The sequence below is a fragment of the Chelonus insularis genome, unplaced genomic scaffold (assembly GCF_013357705.1).
Source record: "Chelonus insularis isolate UGA/USDA-ARS -01 unplaced genomic scaffold, ASM1335770v1 contig_71_pilon, whole genome shotgun sequence".
NCBI lineage: Eukaryota > Metazoa > Arthropoda > Insecta > Hymenoptera > Braconidae > Chelonus > Chelonus insularis.
Genome location: NW_023276721.1, coordinates 278,538 through 296,734, shown reverse-complemented (window position 1 = coordinate 296,734; position 18,197 = coordinate 278,538). Strand labels below are relative to the sequence as shown.

Sequence of the window (18,197 nt, the reverse complement as noted above, 5' to 3'; positions counted from 1 at the left end):
AGCAGCTAGAAAAGATATTAGCTGTTAATAAGTATAAGAGTTTTCAATGATTTGTTATGTTGGATAGGTTATGATGATGTATGTGAATAGCTATGACATTTTAGAATATATTTATGCTGACATTCCACCAAGGTAGAAAGTTGTTGTACACAGATATTTGTTTACAAATATTGTACTTTCCTTGCAATAAATCTAATCTAATCTATTTGAAATTTATCCGTATTTATTTATTAAAATGTCATTTATAATCTAAATTTAAATAATTAAGATGCAGCTTAAATTTTCTAATTTTAATTAGAAATTGAATAAATTTGTTCAACATGTACAATTTAATATGTATTATATGCATGCAACCCACTACTCGATAAATATAGTTCAGTTATTTCTGTGATTCCCTCGTTTTTTGTACTTTTACCATTTCCAATATAGATAATATTATTATCGATATAAATATGAAAATATAGATGTGTATGTGTAAATTGGGATACGTTGAAATTTTCAAACAATATTAACTAGTAAAACTATAGTTGATGTCACTTAAATTATAGAATATTCACATTGAAAACACGTCCAAAAACACAAATAAACGCTACCTCAGTGTTCTGTCGATAATAGAATGTTCAGAAAAAATTCAGCTTTTGGTATTTAATAGTAAAAATTTTTCATCCTATATTATTAAATTGAGAAAGACAAAATAGAAAATATTTTATAAAAAAACTATTGTGAATCAGTATTGTAATTGAGTGAAATTGAATAATTAATATATTTTATTAGCAATTTTATAATTATGGTAAGAATCTGATAAATTATTTTTTAATAATCAATTTATTGAAATGGTATTTTTATTTTTTAATCATTTTTTTATCGATTTTATATAATAAAAACATCAATAATTAATTTACATTTTAAGTACTCCATTTTCATGTTCACATATTTCACATATCATTAAATGAAAAAAAAATAGGATCAGTAGATGTAAGTATCGATTAATACGTAAAGTGATTTGTTTCAATTTCCTAGAAATCGAACTTATTAATCTTTTATTTGTAAAACAAATAAATAGTATAGAATAATGCAATATATATTAAGTTATATTTTTAATAATCAATTTACTTACAGGTGCTAACAGACACAAAATTAGTAGATAATTATTACAATAATGAATCAATTACTCAGGACAGTAATTCAGAAAGTATTACAATAAAAAATATCGAGGATGGTGAGATAATAACATATAGTTTGATATTAATTCGAGGAAAAGTATCAATACCATGTACTTATATGAATGTTCGTGGTACTCATAAAAATATTGTGAATAAATGGCCGATAATAGCTGGAGAATTTCGTATTTTAGTAGATCTCGTACGAGGAATAAATAAATTAGAGTTAGAAGCTAATGGAATAATCAAACGATTAATATTAATACATGAGCCAAGATCAACAACATTTCGAGTGGCACCAGTTTATGTTATTTGTGCTGGTCATGATGGATATTTTCAAGGTCCAATAAACGAAGATAAATCACCAGAAAGTGCAGCAACTAGAATTGGATTAGGAGCTCGACTATTGCAATCGTTAACTGCAGAAAAATTAAGAGAAGCTGGACATGGACGGAAAACTTTTCAATTAGAACGAGATCTTGATGGTCCTGAATGTTTAGTAATGCATAGCATGCTTCATGTTGATAGTGCTAGAGCAATGAACCAACGAGAATTATGGGAGTTTGTTGGTCGTGAACTCATGACAGGCCCTCTTGCTTCGAAAGACCGAAAATATTTAGCTTTTCTTTCTTGCACAAAATATCGAGGTGCTCCTAGTCCAAGGACTCATGAAGCAACTTTAGCTAGTACTCAAGGACATGCTGCTCTTGGGGGTGGTGGTTTAGCTCTTTTCGGTTCAGCATGCCTTCATACATGGCCAACATCTCTTAATCAAGTATTAAATAAGTTTTTAGATACATCAATAATTGATACTGATCAATTGATGGATGATAGTAATTATCGAGGTACTCATGGAGGTTGTTTAGCCACAACCCTTGGATCAGTTCTTCATGAACTTGGTCATACATTTGATTTAGGCCATACACGTGAAGGAATTATGGGTCGTGGATTTAACTATGTCGATCATGTTTTTGTTGGTAAAGAAGCTGTTACTATCAACAATAATTCTAACAATATAAGACAAGATCCACAACATACTACTGTTACTCTTAGCAAACCTTTAAGTGTTACAGTAACTATTGATCATAATGGAGTAAGTTCTAGAAGAGGACGATTAATGTCAGAAACTACTACTAAAATGAATGATAATTTTATTGATAAAAATCTAGTTGGACGAATGTCAGCACCTGCAAGTCCTGTAATACATAAATCGTTTTCTCATAGTTTGACCGTTGAAGTTGATTCTGAATCTTTGCTATGTGATAAAATTTTTTGGGGGCCTTCATGTGCAACAATTCTCGCCTATCATCGATGGTTTAATAACACACTTGATAATAATAATCGTGTACATCGAAATACTAATGAAATCAAGTATAATATTAAACGGTAAGAAAAGTAAATTTTAATTTCATTTTTATCAATTATATCTTATAATGTAGTTGTCATTAATACAATTGAAATATTTATTTTAGAAATGTTGTAAGATCATGTTATGGAATACGCATTATTGAACTGAGAGAACTATCTAATGGAATGGTTTTGAATTATCGGCAATTTCCTGGACCACGACCTCCAACAGAAGCTCTCGTTCCACTTCCGTCATCATTTCATTGTTATATTTCTCTGACATTGTTTGCTGAGGACTCAGCAGGTAATATACTTAAATCCCCACTTCCAACTGCTTTTTAAATATTGCAATCAATTTACAAATTTATTTACCTCATCGTAAACTTTACGTATCGGACATAATTAAGCTTGCCTTGAAATTAAACCTCAGCCTCGCTATAGCAATATATTGCTTTAAAATTTTATATAGTAAAGGCAATACTCAAAACCATCAATAATGGAATTCATTCTACTTAAATAGAGTTAAACTTTTTATTGATTGTGTTGGTAAGAAAAATTTATTTTATAAAATATGTTTTTGTAAGTTTTTTTTATAGTATATTTATGTAGAAAAAAATTAATTCTTATATAACGGTGCAAATAAATAAGTATATGCGACAATATATATAATTGGAAAAGGCTATATTTCATATAATAAAATAACAGTAATTTTAAAGAATTTATTAATTTTTATAATTATAATACAGTAAGCACACTGGTTACTACTAGTCATGATTCGTACTTACATATTAAAAATTCGATGTACAGTATTATTTTGTTAGATTAATATTAATCTAAATTGGAAATAAAAAAAAAAGAACATGTAAAGAAACATTTGTATATTTATTTTAACAAATTCATTTGTTACTTATAATCAATATTAAGCTATTAAACATACAATAAATGTCAAAAATATATCTTTGATGCTTTTATGTAGTTTACCTATTATTTATTTAAAAATGGCATCAAGTGGCTTAAATAATAATACTTGTAAATTTAAAGCTATTGATAAAAAATATAATTGTGATATTTTAATTACATTTCCAGAAGTGATTAATGGTAAAATTGATACAAAAAAATTTTTAGATGCATCCCTAGCCACTGCAGCAGTTCTTGGTATAAAATGTTTATGTTTCAATAAATAATTGTCTCACTAAAATTACGATTCTTAATGATGTATCATACAACAATTATACTTTATAGATAAAGTCAACAAAATTTTTACACCAATAAAATACATCATTCAAAATAATGTTGAGGTAAAGTAATAGGTTGTACAAGTTTTGTTTTATTTAAGTAAACTTATAATCTATGTAATATATTATCGTTGATCAACATCATCTGATTGATTAATTTATTGTAGAAAATTATGAAAAAATATCAAGCTAATGTAAGAGAATATTCAACTATTCAAGATCTTATTTTATCAGAAAAAAATTACAGTAAAAAAATGAGCGTAACAGATTCTTTAATTTGGCTTTTAAGGTGAAAATTTTACTACTCAATTTAATTGACTTAGTAATTTTATATAATATTACCTATAGAATTATTTATGGGTAATTATCACTTTGGATTTGTAGAGGATTGAAAATGGTGATGTTATTCATTGAAGAAATAGTAAAGAGTTCAAAAACAGGCGAATTTATTGAAGATCTAGGAGCCAACATTAGATATAGTTATAAAAAATCATTAGAGCCTTACCATGATTGGATGGCTATTCAATTATTTAGTGTATGATATGAAAATCTATTATTTTTTTTCGTATTATTTACTTAAAAATTTATTTTTACTTAATTATTTATTACCTAACATAGCTTTTAATTAGAATGGCTCCAACCAAATCAAAATTGATGCTCGCATTAGCAAATGATTTACCGAATAGGGAAGAGCAAGTTCTTCAAGCAATGGAATATTTTACAAATGGACTAAAAACTAACTTGATAAATCTGGAATTTTTCATAAATGATAATAATTTGGATGTAATTTCATAAATTTTCCAATTTATTCTTCTTTTCAATACTGATTTAAAGCTAACGGCCATTCGAATTTTTGTCAATATTACAAATTTGTGATGCATAAAATTGTTTCAAGTTATGTGCTGCAATATTATTCAAAGTCATGGTACATGACATAATTTCAATACTCAATAGAGTAATCATCATTCCAGTTGTAATTTTTTCAATGAAATATGATAACATATTTCCTTCTAATAATATAAACATCAATAGTGGAAATTGAAGTAATGTTGATATGAACCAAAAACTAGCCAACTCAGGAATCTAAAATAATATAACAAAATTAAATATTCATTGAATTACAAATTTAAATTAACTTCATTTTATATATTTGAAATTATTAAATAAATTACCTTTTCCGATAAATTACCAATATATCCTAAATATAACTTGATACATTCAATAATACTGATTAATGTATAAGTACTGATATTGAGGCATCGATATATGTTGCTTAAGTTGTAATACTAGGAGATACGTTTTATCAATTATCATTAATAATAAAATATATAAAAAAAGCTATTAATGTATTACCTTAGCATCTAATCCCAAAAACATTATGAAAAACCAAATAGGAAACAGCCATACATTAAAATATAATACCATTTGGAGTAATACATTTGATTTGATCAGATTTCCTGAAACTGTATTTAGTTTATAAATTTAAATAATGTTAATGAAGAAATTTAGTGTTAGAGTAATGAAATTAATTAATATTATTCTTAACCTGTATCATAAAATTTTTTATCACGATCATAATACATTAAACCTGGAAATATGTGATTTGAAACACTAACTACTTTATATTTCCACATAGTTTATTTATGCACTAACTTAATTACAAAAAATTAGTATAAAAGTATATGTACACGTATATTTTTACGTTCACTTGTCTTATGCTCTTTACTCCAATTAAAATTTTCATAAATTTGTTTATAATAAAAAAATATTAATGTATTTATGTACACAATTATATGTACATACTGGTTCCATTTATATTATACATATAAATTTATTGGTAGTTAATATACATTTTTAACTTCTAGCCAATCGGATGTAAGTGTATGTAAGTGTATAACACATGTGAATGTATCTATATATACATGTATATATGTATCTATACGTTTATATATATGTCTACTCTTACGTATATTTATATATGTATAATATACAATATAATCGTTAAAGTACAGGAAAGGACAACATTGGAGTGAGTGGGGAGCTAAAGAATTGGTGAGCATATAATAGATCAACACTCAGTATAACTGTTTTTTCGGGAACTTCAGCACTTTCTTTTTATCATCCTGGGTTCACAAGTTTCACGAGTAGCTGTAGCTGTGCAGTCTGTAAAAAAATTGCCCCAAATGACTGATATAAACACAAAGGAGGAGTTGAAAAAACGATTAACTCCTTTACAGTGGCATGTAACACAAGAAAAAGGTACAGAGAGGTAGGTTTCTTTATATCGAATAATTTTACAATCAATGTAATTAGATTTACGAAAAAATGTTCAACAATAAAAACTTATTATCGTATTATATATAATGATTTTAAATGTGTCATTGTCATGTTCAGTGGACAGTGAATGACACATTCAACTCTAGAAATAACTTTTTCAAGTGCATGTGTTCGTCATGACTACTTGCTGTTCAGGGCCAAGAATTATAAAAATAACATTCAAATTATGCTTACAAATATATACATATGTATGTTGTCTTTCTATTCATTCGATATTTTGTGTTTTTATTATTTATATCTGTTTTTAGACCATTCACAGGATGTTATAATAAATTTTATGAAAAAGGAACTTATACTTGCATTGTATGTGATCAAGAATTATTTTCATCAGAAACTAAGTATGATAGTGGGTGTGGCTGGCCAGCATTCAATCAAGTTTTGGATCAAGGAAGAGTTAAATTAACAAAAGATACTTCACATGGTAAGTTTAGTACTTAATCGTACGACAGTTACACATTTATTACGAATATATTTCACTACTTCCTTCTATTATTTCCTATCAATCCTCTCATTTTTTTTTAGCTACAGTTATTAATTTTTATATATTGTTACTATACTTTAATATTATAACTACTTAATTGTTTTGAAAATAATTTTCATAAACTTAAATATAATATTAATTTTATTTCATTTTTCTACAAGGCATGTAATGACAATTGCTGTTTTAACAAGTAGCTAAAAAAATCTTCAAAGAAAACAGTTGCCTTAATATCCTGCATGTAAGACGTGTTTAGAGTGTGATTGTAGTAGACTTACATCGTGTAAAATATTTCATGTATTAATAGATAAATAAATCTAAATTTTATTTTTTACTAGAGTCTATTAGAAGTAATAATTTATTTTCTTTCATTATTGATTGTTTTGCTATTTTTACCACTATTTTTACTAATGGCAATCAAAATAGTTTTTGTTGTGTCTTTTCAATCTCTTTTAAGTTATTTTGATTTAAATAATTATTGTCATATGTAATACTTTTTATATAAAATCAAGACAACTGCTTAATTTATAGCATTTTTAAAAGATATCGTCAATTAATGTTAGATTTTGGTCGGCCATATGTAAACGAGTAAGAGTTAGAAATATGAAAAACAATCGGTCAAATCGCTTTAGACTTTTAATTTCGGATATTTCACTTATTCTTCATCTAATTGTCCTCATCTCGTTTCATTCCATAAATTGTTGTTGCGCGAATCTTTTCATACATATATCTTCTTATGTTATCTATTCATTTGCCTAAAATTAGTGCGCAAAGGTCCATATACTTTTATATATTTATATATTTCCGCTGGAGGCGCCTTAAATCTTTTATTTCATTTAAAAATAATTAAATTAAAAAAAGGTGTAGGTCTCAATTTAATCACACTCTATTGTTCTGTATTTCCTTTGTCCCCATCACCTTTTCATCATCGAAACGAAAAAACGCGTCGATATTCGACGTGTATACCTGCCAGTTGGTGGCAATCTACTATTGCTGATCGCAAACCCAGATATGGTGCGAACTGAAGTGACCTGTTCCAAGTGCGGCGCTCATTTAGGCCACGTATTCAACGATGGACCTAAACCAACACGAACGCGGTTCTGCATCAACTCCGCATCTATCAAGTTCCATGAAACTGGAGAAGAAAAATGTAATAACTCATAATTAAACATTTATAAAAAATACTATATATTATATTATTATAACTTTTGACTGTTTTTCCAAATTATCTAAAAAGATGAGCTGTTTGATTTATTTTCATTTTCGATGAATATATTTTTTTATATTCACAAAATATTCAACTTCTAATATAAAAAAATGATCAAATTTGCCATTTAAAATGAAATCAATGATGTTACTAAAAAATATTTTTAAGTTTCAAAACTATTTATTTTTTGTACTTTACGATGTAAATATCAACTGTAATTAATTATAAATGATGTAATAATAGTGGAATAAAAAAAATATTTTTAAGTAATCACGTCCAAAATACAATACCTCTATTTATTTTTTATTATAAATCAAATAAAAAACTCTTCTATAGAAAAAATAGCACTTCAATTGAACTTATTGAATTAGACATACAGTTTAAAAATTCGTACTGAGTAATTCAAAGGACAATTTTTTAAACTAATAAAAAATGGTTTTAAATTTTTGTACTGTTTTACGTAAAAAAAAGAAAATAATGAAGCAGAAATATGTGAAAATTATACTGTAGCTGCTAATCATTTTTTTTACACTTTACAATAATTCATTATACAATTTGTTATTGATCGATTTATCTACGTTATGAAATTTGTGGATTACAAAATTGACTCTTGCAAAATCAAGCTTTATCACTTAACTACAATAGTTTATAATTATACAGTATTACAAATTTGACACGATAATACTCAAAACAACTTTTATCATACATTATCAAAGATGAAACATTAATAACGTAATTTTTGCTAGGCCGAACTTTATTTTTATGAAGTTCTCTGAGCATTTTCAGAAACATCATAAAGGTTTTCTTTTTGTTTCACGCTATTAGCAAAGTATTAATAATAATGATAATACTATTAATAATAGTTATTATAATGCTGATAATACATCTTGTTTAGTAATAAATTCGTAATTAATAAATGCATATAGTAAATATATAATGCAATAGTATGTCTTAAATGCATCTTTTTAATTATTGTCATGATTTACGCATCTAATAAATTCGTTCTAAATTAATTAGTAATTTTTTTGCTTATCAAAGAAAAATATTAAATATTTTTAAGCTCTATGGATTTAAAAAATGTATGTTATACAAAAAAAAATAAATGAGAAAAGATAATGAATGATTATAGGTTGAATATTAATACCATTCGAATTACTTTAGATATTTTTGAAAATGCAGAGTGGAAATTATTTGGATAGTAGGGCCTTATATACTCATTTCACATATGCATAATACCAAATTCAATTTATATATATATCTATATATATATATATACCTGATAAATTGATCAAATCATATAAAAATGATTTCAATGAGCATTATTAATTATGATACACTTTTAACGACAGTAGAAGCACATCTTTATCTCATGTTTTTCAAGTTTCTTTTACAAATATTGCTCATTTGTAATCTAGAAATAACGAAAATTATTTGTATCGATAATGATTGTAAAATTAATAAATTATATTTCACATTATAAAAAATATTATTTTGGTATTTCACTGTCATTCACATTCACGAAATTGTTAAATAATAGTTTGAACATTGTAAGATTAGATTTATGAACTATATATATAAAACAAAATAATTAAGTTAAAAAAATGGTTCATCGTATACAGAAAACCGTTAAAAGAAAGGTTTGTTTCAGAAAATTAATTTTTTACGTATATTAATAGAATATAAAAAAAAGTACTCAGGAAACTATCATATTTTTACATGAATATATATTTATCTAAACGTGACGTATAGGCACTTAAAAGTGTCACATCATCTTTACGTTTTAATGACCCAAAAATTCATGAAACTTGATTCTTTCATTCCTAAGCGATATTCTAATAAAATCATATAGAAATAAATACAATTTTCCAAAATTTCAGAATAACATATATATTCACTATTTTATATTATCGTGTGTAACTAAAAAGAAGGATTTTCCTTTGTCATTTTCAAAAATAGAAATCCAAGGTGGAAAAATTCTATCCAATATTATTATGTATCTTAACACGAAATCTTACAATACAGTACTAGTCTAATAACATATTAATAAAATAAGGACAATGATTTAAATGAATAAGTCTTCGAAGATGACATAGATTGACTTGATTATTAGTCTGGACGACTTTCAGGTCATTTTTTTCTCAACTAAATTACTACCTATTGTACAATTTCAATACAACATTTTCATATCACATGAAAATACATTGTATTGTTATAAACGTTGAAGTTCTCATAATTCAATACCGTTTATAATATCGTATTTTGAACAAACTATAAATACACTATGCTTCAATCATAATATATTTCATTAAATTATTGTGCTGTTACCTTTTTGGGAGGGTAAACTTTTTTTTTATAAAATTTATAATTTTAATTCATGTTAAAGAATTCAATGACTTTTTGTTGCTTCTTTTGCAGCCATAATAAGTGGTGTTAGTGACGCAAGAGGCCTAGCCAATTTTAAGAAAGGATGCTAAAACATAATGATATATAAATGATCAATCATAATTTAATTATTTCTTTTATATTCTGTATTTGTCAACTTTTAACTTACCTTCAATAACTCAGAAGCTGCTGACCGTTTTTCTACTTCCACTTCTAAACATTGATCTAAAAAATCTTGAAAAATTCCCGATAATTTTTCTTTTTCCTTAATTTCAGGCTTGCCATTTGTCGCAATCAGGTAAAGTGCTCTTAAAGGATTCTCATTTAAATATGGTGGTTCTCCTTCGATCATTTCTATAGCCATTATACCGAGTGACCATATATCTACCTAATAATCATCGAATGATTACCAATATATATATTTAAAAAAAAATATCTAAACTTGAATACTTTTATTACAAAATTTACCTTAGGTCCATATTGCTTTCTGGTAACTACTTCAGGTGCCATCCAATATGGTGTTCCAACCATAGTTGTTCTTTTACTTTGTTCAGGCGAAATTTGGGCACAAAAACCAAAATCAGTAAGTTTTACACCACCATCCAATCCAAGCAATATGTTATCAGACTTGATATCTCTATGAATAACTTGATTACAATGTAAAAATTCGAGTGCTTGTAAGACTTCTCTACATACAGCAGCTATTTGTCCTTCATCCATACATGTTTCTGTTACAACGTCAGTTAAACTACCGCCTGGTAAATATTCCATTACTACCCACAACTCTTCACCTACGAGATAACTATCAAGATAGTTTACAACATTTGGATGTTTATTTTCCCGCATTACAAGAATTTCATTTATTATCAACTCTTTCTTCGGCTGTTGCGAAAGATTCATTTGCTTTATAGCCACTTCCATCCCAGTTGATGTTTCGATCGCCGTATAAACTGTTCCAGAAGCACTGTAATATTTTGAAATATTATTAACAACGAAATTCATTTAATCACTTTTCTGTTAATTGATATAAATAAAAGTAGCTACCCTTGACCAATTTTTTCCATTTTTGTGTATTTCCTATTGGGATCACCTACACTTACAATTGTTCTCAACTTTTCTAATATTTCATCATCAGACATTTTTTTCTTACGTGTTTTATCACTTTGTGCAAGCCGTGATTGATCAGTTATGGTGGGTGTTGCTTGATTTTTATTTTTGTCAAATTGTGATTGTATCTGTGATTGCGGTGTGGTACCATTACGTTGTGGAGAACTCAGAGATGTCGGAATGGAAGATAATGACGATGGTTCTTCTTCGATAGGTTTTGTATACTAAGATGAAAAAATCAATCAATTGATTTAAAAACAGTTAAATAAGGTATTAAAATCTTACAATTGATTTCGTGCGTTCAGGTCTTGCAGAAATAGGTGGTGGTGGTTCATCTTCTTGTTCTGAACTCGTTGCACAAGCATCAGTAGGGGTACTACTTGGACTACTACTACTAACTCTACACACAAATTAATGATTTATCAAATGAATTTTTATGTAATAAATATAAATTTATTCAATAATTTACCTGCTTAAAGATTGTTGAGAATGAGAACTACCGGAAGCTTGAGACATTGCTTGACCACGAATATTTCCAATGCCGATATTTATCCCCGTTCCTATACTGCGGGGGCTACTTGCCCTTTCTATAGGTGCTAGAAAAATAATTATCATAAAATTGACGACTATAATTTTGAAATTGTTTTAATGTTAAAAATGATACTTACCAACAACCATTTTTGTGGTTGTCATATATTTAGATCCTTTTGCTTCTTTGCTACTATTATCATACCAATTCAAGACGTCAAGCACAGCTTGAGGATTTTTCTTTTGTTCTTGTTTGCTGATATTACTAGACATAAGAAGTCTTGCCCAGGCTTCTGGCATTCCCTGAGATCAAATGAAAGATAATGAATAATAATCTTAGTTAGTAACTGAAAATATCAAATTATAAAAAACCTATAACTACAATCATCTTATTTTTTCATTAATCATGCATTATGTTTCTACTTTCAATTTCGAAATATGCAATTATTTTCATCATAAAACATCGGTCTTCTAAAACATGTAAATAAAATTATAATTATTGCGTTCATTTATAATTAATTAAATTTTCATAATCGTTTTTAATTAATTATTATTAATAATTTTAATAAAAAATGTATTCTCCTAAGCAACGTTGACTAAAGCTGTTTTTCAAGCATTAATTTTTTTCAGTCCACATAATTTATTTATGTACAAATAACAACAAAATAAAAAAAACATGATATTTTACTAAAATTATTTAATAGCAACGTAAAAAAATTGGTTTATTATGACTAAAAATAAAACAATATTTTATATTGCATAAAATAAACATTTTGTGATTATTTAAATATACTTACTTTAAGTGGCAGCTTGAAAGAAATACGTCTTAAAGTTAGTTTTACACATGAGAAAATAATACACAATAAAAAGCATCAGATCAATTACTCAATAATTGTTTGTAAATAACTAATATGTTGCTATGAATATAAACTTATATATATGTATATATTTAATTTTGAAATAATTTAATATTATATTTAATATTGGATATTCCGTTTTCTCATACAATAGCAAAGCAGCAAGCGAGTGCATAAACAATATCATCAAATTGCAAAGAACTAGACGTACCGTGAATTCACCAGTAACAGCATCGAATCCTACATGAACGGTATGCTCAAAATTAGTAGGATAACTAATATTTGGTTTATCTTTATTTTCTTTAACTTTGATTTTGCTTTTTAATATTTTCTTTTTTCGTTCATCCGAATCTGGCTCTTTTGGTAGTGGACGCATATCCACCGGTAAATTTGGTGCCGATTCACCTCTGTAAAATAATATTCATTTACAGTATTTCAATAAAAATGTACAAAAGTTCTAAAACAAAAAAAAAGTTCCCACAAAACTGTTATTTGCATCGATGCTATTTGAGACTATTTTAAACTTTCATTAAACCCATGTCTTTTAAATCTATTTCGATAGAATCTACAACAAAAAACCTTTTCTAAAATTTTATTATTGTTAAAAATATTTTGAATTATTTATTTTCTTCCAATCGAACTTATAATGAAATAATATAAAATATTTCGGCACAATAAGTAATTTTAGATTTCATGAAATAAAAGTTTGCTAATAAAAGAAAGATAAAAAAATTACCTGTTCGAAGTAAGTCTAACAGGAGGTGCAGGTGGTTTGTCCTCTTCATCAGACATGTTAGTATTTTTTTTATACAGTTTCTTTTTTTATAACTTTGTAATATATATATTATGTATGTATGTATGTATGTATGTATGTATGTAAGTATATATATATATATATATATATATTTATTTTTATATTTTTATTTTAGGCACAAGATGTAATTTCTAAAACTTAAACATAAATTTTTTCTGTGTATCGTTTTAAAATCGTATCATTTATAATGCGATTGATTATTGATATATACACGATTTTGATAAATTATTACTTATTGCTATCTTCTTTCACACACAATGGAGTTGATTAATGAATACTGAACCATAGAGAAAGTTTGTTGATATCAAACTACAAGTGTTACTATTTTAACTATTAGATGTTCAGATGAAATAATCGTAATAATTAATAATCACAGTTGTACAATTAAAACGACAAGTTGGCAATTGCACTTGTACATGAGGATCTTTGTAGTCTATTTTAGATATAATTTCATGTTTTGAATGTCGTATGAAATTATTCACATTACTTTTAAATAAATATATTATTATTAATTTTGAAGTTTCATAAATTTACAGCAATTACGTATGTTGGAAGTGATTATTAAAGTTATACAAAAGAAGATTATCAAAAAGTATAGGTACTTGGCAATAAGAAGCAATTCTTGACAAGTAAATTTTACAATCCATTAATTTTTAAATTGTCCACAAATTAAAAATGACTTATTCATAAGATTGAAGTCAGAAATTATCAGAAAAGGGTAATTATGATGATGAAGTAGTAATATTTAGTAATGTGACAAACATTTCAGATATAGATGACAATCAGTGAAATTAGATTGGTGATATTAGGTCAATGTTGGTCGTTGGTCTGTGTTGATCATTAAACAGCCACAGTCCAGCGCCCATATGAGAACTTCAAGCGTGATTCACACACCCAACGGGTGGATATCCCACTGTATCCGCCAACAAAAAACAACCAAGTCCTTTAGTCTGTGGACTCGCATGATATGTCTCCCACTGTGAATTGGTCAGTTTATATTAGCCAAAATAAATTGCATTTGATCCAATTGAATGACTCAACTTTGCAATTCTTTTAGACACAAAAATACTTGTTTTTTTTCTAATTATTCGTTTAAATAATTCAACTTAAACATAATTGTGATTGCAATAGATGAAAACCTAAATCACTGCCCGCCGTCATCAACCTCACGCAATTAAACTATATTTAATCTTCCTTCGTGACTATGCTATGGAATAGGTAGCATGTATATATGTAAAGAACAGAATATGGTCGCTCTGCGGTATAATGTTAACTACTTTTTTGGTCACTATCTTCTTTTACTACACTGTATAAAATACTCTGAAGATATTCATTTGAGTTATACATATGTACAAATGAAAATACATATTATTATTCACAACCCGTAAAATGGTTTATTTGTAGATGATTTATAGATTGTTCAAATTATCAATTCAACGATGATTACATTTATTCCTAATTTTTTTTTAACAGAAATAAACATTACACTTTTGTTGCAAAAAGCTTATGATTAGAGTGACTCCAAACGGCTGTTAATTCAACTAAATTATGATAGAATAATTTTTAATTTTTTCATTATTTCATTGTTCATTTAATATTTATGTCACACGTTACAATGATTTTATTTTACACTTTAATCAAAAATTAAATTATATGAACAGTTTTATTCATTTTATGAAAAAATATATTGTTTTTATTCATTTTTAACAAGACTTTGTTTCTCGAAGAAAGCTTAGATTTTTGAAGTTTCTATAATGAAACAATTTAATAGATTTTTAATAATAAAATTACTTTAAACAAGTATTATTCTTATTTAAAATATTATATTCAATTCATTAAATAATCCAATTGTCAAAAATGTGTGAACATATATTGTAGGTATACTCGGCTTCATTGACAAACTTTTGTTAACATCGATGTTTAGTCTGCGCGTAAACATAGCATCTGTACCTTAGTATTTTTGGTACCTACTTGCTATGTTTACGCGCAGACTAAACATCGGTGTTAACAAAAGTTTGTTAAAGCGTTTACGCGCAACCCCGATGTTAGGCCGGCGGTAACACCGATGTTACTCAATTCCGTTCCTATAGTTTATGTGTGAGATTAAACACTGGAATAATGAATTGGAATATAAAATTACAGTTGTTTATTGTAATAATTAATCGAAGTGAATAAAAAAATTCGAATGATGGGTAAAATTACTAATAAAAATTAATTATGTAGGTAAGATAAATGTAATAATTCATTTTTTATTAATTTACATAGTAGAAAATTATTCTGAGGTACTATTTAAATAAATATAAAATAAATTATTACACTTATCTTACCTACATAATTAATTTTTATTTTTTTTTTTTAAAGAAACGGCAAAACTGAAAAATTAATTATTGTACAAATAACATAATTTACCTTTATTTTGAGCTGATCTTTTAATTCAGAAAATATAATTTAAGGTCTGTGTTCTACATTAATCAGTTGATGATATTTTACATTAAATATTTCTTTATTTGGTCTATCTGTTAAATTGAGAAAAGAGTTTCATATACATGTATATGTATAATATATATGTATATTCCTGTTCACCCGTTCAATTATCCTGTTTACCAGTTCGATTAAAATATGTTATCAACAAAAAAAAAAATAAATGATTAAGAGAATAATTAATAAATGAATTGTTTTTAATAATAATAGAATTCATTGTTTGGTTTTCAATACAATTTTTAAAATTATTTTAATCCAAATTTTTAAATAGTAGTAAATGCTGCCATCTTCTGCTTCGCTTTGGTAACAAGTTGAATTACTTTCTTTTTTACCGACATAAGATATCGTAACAGCCATCATTTTTCGTGGTAGAATGTAATTTAAATTTCTGGTTACAAAATAATTTTGCTTTATGTTCATTCATTACATATCTAGAGAGCAAGTAAAATGAATAATTTCAATGAATAAAGCATTATGTATGATTAGAATTATTCAGTTGATATTTTAAATCGGGAATTCAATATTTGGAATGAAAAATGAACTTAAATAAGACAGTTAGAATATAAAATATTCAGAATGTCTAATAGATTGATTTGAATTACGCGGGTAAGCAAATTGTCGCGGAATGAAAATGAAACGGGGACAGATCTTACGCTCCCTATATATGTATGTACAGTACCGGACATAAATGCTGTGTGATTTTCTATAAGACAGTATAGGGAAATTGCATGTATAACCGTCAAAAAATTGAACAGCATTTATGTCCGGTACTGTATGATACCCTATGCAGATTGGACTCCTTGTCTATGGGCGTTTTCCATTTAAAGAAAACCGCTCTGTGTTTGACACTGTGTCGACTAATTTTATAAATGGAACATTTACTTTTATTGTGTTTCGATAGAGGGCAGCTTATAAAAGTTACTAGGAGAAAAAAATTTTTTTAATTTCATAACGAAAAACTTGTATATCTGATAATTTTCTCAATTTACCTGTATTATCCATTATTTTTTCTAAAAGTCAATCATTAATTTGCTGGTCGTTGTGAAAAAGTAGTGTTGCCAATGAAAGTATTGAAGTTACCAAGCTTTAGTTGGCATTAGGTTTTTGCTATAGTATGGTCGACACTGTTAGAGATGTGAATCGGTAATTGACGGGTAAATTTACCGTAAATTACCAGTAAAAAACGCGTCAATGACCAAGCCTGTTTTACCATACCGGTCAGAAAAATGCTGATCTCTGATTGGTTAATACATGTCCAATCACAGTTTAGAATTCCCAACGGCATACAACTGTTTATTTGTTCTATCAGGTATATATTTTCATTTTTATTTGTTTATTAAAAATACTGATAATATTTAATATAAGAAAATTCAATTTGTAGATAAGGATTTTCATTGAGAACTTGGTGCAATGGGGGAGAACAAATCAATATATAAACATTTCTCTGCATTACCTCTGCAACCTAACCAAAAATCGTATTCATGTAACTATTGCAAGAAAAAGTATGCAGAAAACATTACTCGCATGCGAAAACATCTTTATAAAGAGTGTAGAAGTTGTCCTCAAGACTTACGGAAACTTTTAAAACCATGTAAACCTCGTAAACGAAATAATTCTCATCTAAACAGCACAGACGACTCATTTACTATTGAAGATTTGAATGAAGCAGACAATAGAGCAAGTACTTCAATGATTTCAAATGAAAATTTACCAAATAATATAAGTGTTTGTAGCAATAACTATAAAAAAAATACAATCGATAGTTTTTGTGATAAAATGTCAAAAAAAGATGAAGATTCTCTACAAGAACTACTTGCAGAAGCGATTTATGCATCTGGTACACCATTATGTATAACAGAAAATCCATATTGGCTAAAATTTTTTAACGCATTACGGCCTTCATTTAATTTGCCATCAAGAAATCACTTCAGCATGTCAATGGTGGCAAAGTATTTGCCAAAAATCTTCGTTGAGCAAAATAGCTGTGGCTATATTGACTTTACCTGCAACATCAGCTGCAACCGAGCGTTCCTTTAGTACACAAGGATGGATTCATTCATCTAAAAGAAATAAGTTAAGTATCGATAGAGCTGGAAAAATAACATACATTGCAAGAAATTTAAAATTACTTAATCCTTCACCAAAAAATACAGAAGAAGAATGGGAAGAAGATGAGGAAAGTAATAAAGGAGAGGATGAAATAAGTGAAATTTGTGCTGAGCATGAAGAAGTTGAATTTTTAGAAGAAGAATTTACTCAAGACT

General features: G+C 27.0%; 5 protein-coding genes and 1 long non-coding RNA gene across 10 annotated transcripts; 4 read left to right on the top strand and 2 right to left on the bottom strand.

Moving 5' to 3' along the window:
* Positions 1–617: 617 nt before the first annotated feature.
* Positions 618–3,181, top strand: LOC118071090 (putative zinc metalloproteinase YIL108W). 2 transcript variants are annotated; one of them, XM_035090047.1, is made up of 4 exons: positions 618–790; positions 1,120–1,219; positions 1,355–2,546; positions 2,633–3,181. In XM_035090047.1, the coding sequence occupies exons 1-4, from the start codon at positions 788–790 to the stop codon at positions 2,847–2,849; spliced, it is 1,512 nt and encodes a 503-aa protein (XP_034945938.1). In that variant the 5' UTR covers positions 618–787; the 3' UTR covers positions 2,850–3,181. The 2 variants fall into 2 exon arrangements, with proteins under 2 accessions (XP_034945938.1, XP_034945937.1); XM_035090046.1 differs by having other exon boundaries at positions 1,120–2,546.
* A 276-nt stretch (positions 3,182–3,457) lies between these two features.
* On the top strand, positions 3,458–5,079 carry LOC118071038 (glycolipid transfer protein 1). The gene is made up of 5 exons (XM_035089983.1): positions 3,458–3,662; positions 3,750–3,805; positions 3,910–4,031; positions 4,127–4,277; positions 4,361–5,079. Exons 1-5 carry the CDS (start codon positions 3,470–3,472, stop codon positions 4,535–4,537), a joined length of 699 nt encoding a protein of 232 aa, XP_034945874.1. The 5' UTR covers positions 3,458–3,469; the 3' UTR covers positions 4,538–5,079.
* LOC118071039 (transmembrane protein 17-like) lies at positions 4,172–5,583 on the bottom strand. 3 transcript variants are annotated; one of them, XM_035089985.1, is made up of 4 exons: positions 5,289–5,581; positions 5,096–5,199; positions 4,915–5,028; positions 4,172–4,825 (listed from the first exon to the last, which is right to left on the bottom strand). In XM_035089985.1, exons 1-4 carry the CDS (start codon positions 5,374–5,376, stop codon positions 4,577–4,579), a joined length of 555 nt encoding a protein of 184 aa, XP_034945876.1. In that variant the 5' UTR covers positions 5,377–5,581; the 3' UTR covers positions 4,172–4,576. The 3 variants fall into 3 exon arrangements, with proteins under 3 accessions (XP_034945876.1, XP_034945875.1, XP_034945877.1); XM_035089984.1 differs by having other exon boundaries at positions 5,096–5,205; positions 5,289–5,574; XM_035089986.1 differs by lacking the exon at positions 4,915–5,028 and having other exon boundaries at positions 5,096–5,205; positions 5,289–5,583.
* A 161-nt stretch (positions 5,584–5,744) lies between these two features.
* SelR (methionine sulfoxide reductase SelR) lies at positions 5,745–7,893 on the top strand. Of its 2 annotated transcripts, none has more exons than XM_035090044.1 (3): positions 5,745–6,011; positions 6,328–6,500; positions 7,531–7,893. In XM_035090044.1, the coding sequence occupies exons 1-3, from the start codon at positions 5,926–5,928 to the stop codon at positions 7,719–7,721; spliced, it is 450 nt and encodes a 149-aa protein (XP_034945935.1). In that variant the 5' UTR covers positions 5,745–5,925; the 3' UTR covers positions 7,722–7,893. The 2 variants fall into 2 exon arrangements, with proteins under 2 accessions (XP_034945935.1, XP_034945936.1); XM_035090045.1 differs by having other exon boundaries at positions 5,747–6,011; positions 7,567–7,890.
* A 1,954-nt stretch (positions 7,894–9,847) lies between these two features.
* Positions 9,848–14,945, bottom strand: Pak (serine/threonine-protein kinase PAK 3-like protein). Its single transcript, XM_035089996.1, has 9 exons — positions 13,375–14,945; positions 12,850–13,045; positions 11,922–12,084; positions 11,723–11,849; positions 11,539–11,653; positions 11,191–11,477; positions 10,615–11,110; positions 10,316–10,534; positions 9,848–10,234 (listed from the first exon to the last, which is right to left on the bottom strand). The coding sequence occupies exons 1-9, from the start codon at positions 13,428–13,430 to the stop codon at positions 10,151–10,153; spliced, it is 1,743 nt and encodes a 580-aa protein (XP_034945887.1). The 5' UTR covers positions 13,431–14,945; the 3' UTR covers positions 9,848–10,150.
* A 2,172-nt stretch (positions 14,946–17,117) lies between these two features.
* On the top strand, positions 17,118–17,684 carry LOC118071052 (uncharacterized). Its single transcript, XR_004690839.1, has 2 exons — positions 17,118–17,242; positions 17,315–17,684. It is a non-coding gene; the product is annotated as an uncharacterized lncRNA (long non-coding RNA).
* Positions 17,685–18,197: the final 513 nt, after the last annotated feature.

Coding starts and splice junctions, on each gene's coding strand:
- LOC118071090 (XM_035090046.1), top strand. Junction 2,547..2,632: donor ATCAAGTATAATATTAAACG/GTAAGAAAAGTA, acceptor TATTTATTTTAG/AAATGTTGTAAGATCATGTT.
- Pak (XM_035089996.1), bottom strand. CDS start 13,430: ATGTCTGATGAAGAGGACAAACCACCTGCACCTCCTGTTAGACTTACT. Junction 12,085..12,849: donor CTGTTACTGGTGAATTCACG/GTACGTCTAGTT, acceptor ATTTGATCTCAG/GGAATGCCAGAAGCCTGGGC. Junction 11,654..11,722: donor TCTCAACAATCTTTAAGCAG/GTAAATTATTGA, acceptor ATTTGTGTGTAG/AGTTAGTAGTAGTAGTCCAA.
- LOC118071039 (XM_035089984.1), bottom strand. CDS start 5,376: ATGTGGAAATATAAAGTAGTTAGTGTTTCAAATCACATATTTCCAGGT. Junction 5,206..5,288: donor TAAAAAATTTTATGATACAG/GTTAAGAATAAT, acceptor AACTAAATACAG/TTTCAGGAAATCTGATCAAA. Junction 4,826..4,914: donor TTGGTAATTTATCGGAAAAG/GTAATTTATTTA, acceptor ATATTATTTTAG/ATTCCTGAGTTGGCTAGTTT.
- SelR (XM_035090044.1), top strand. CDS start 5,926: ATGACTGATATAAACACAAAGGAGGAGTTGAAAAAACGATTAACTCCT. Junction 6,012..6,327: donor CAAGAAAAAGGTACAGAGAG/GTAGGTTTCTTT, acceptor ATCTGTTTTTAG/ACCATTCACAGGATGTTATA. Junction 6,501..7,530: donor AACAAAAGATACTTCACATG/GTAAGTTTAGTA, acceptor TATACCTGCCAG/TTGGTGGCAATCTACTATTG.
- LOC118071038 (XM_035089983.1), top strand. CDS start 3,470: ATGCTTTTATGTAGTTTACCTATTATTTATTTAAAAATGGCATCAAGT. Junction 3,663..3,749: donor AGCCACTGCAGCAGTTCTTG/GTATAAAATGTT, acceptor TATACTTTATAG/ATAAAGTCAACAAAATTTTT. Junction 4,032..4,126: donor TCTTTAATTTGGCTTTTAAG/GTGAAAATTTTA, acceptor TTGGATTTGTAG/AGGATTGAAAATGGTGATGT.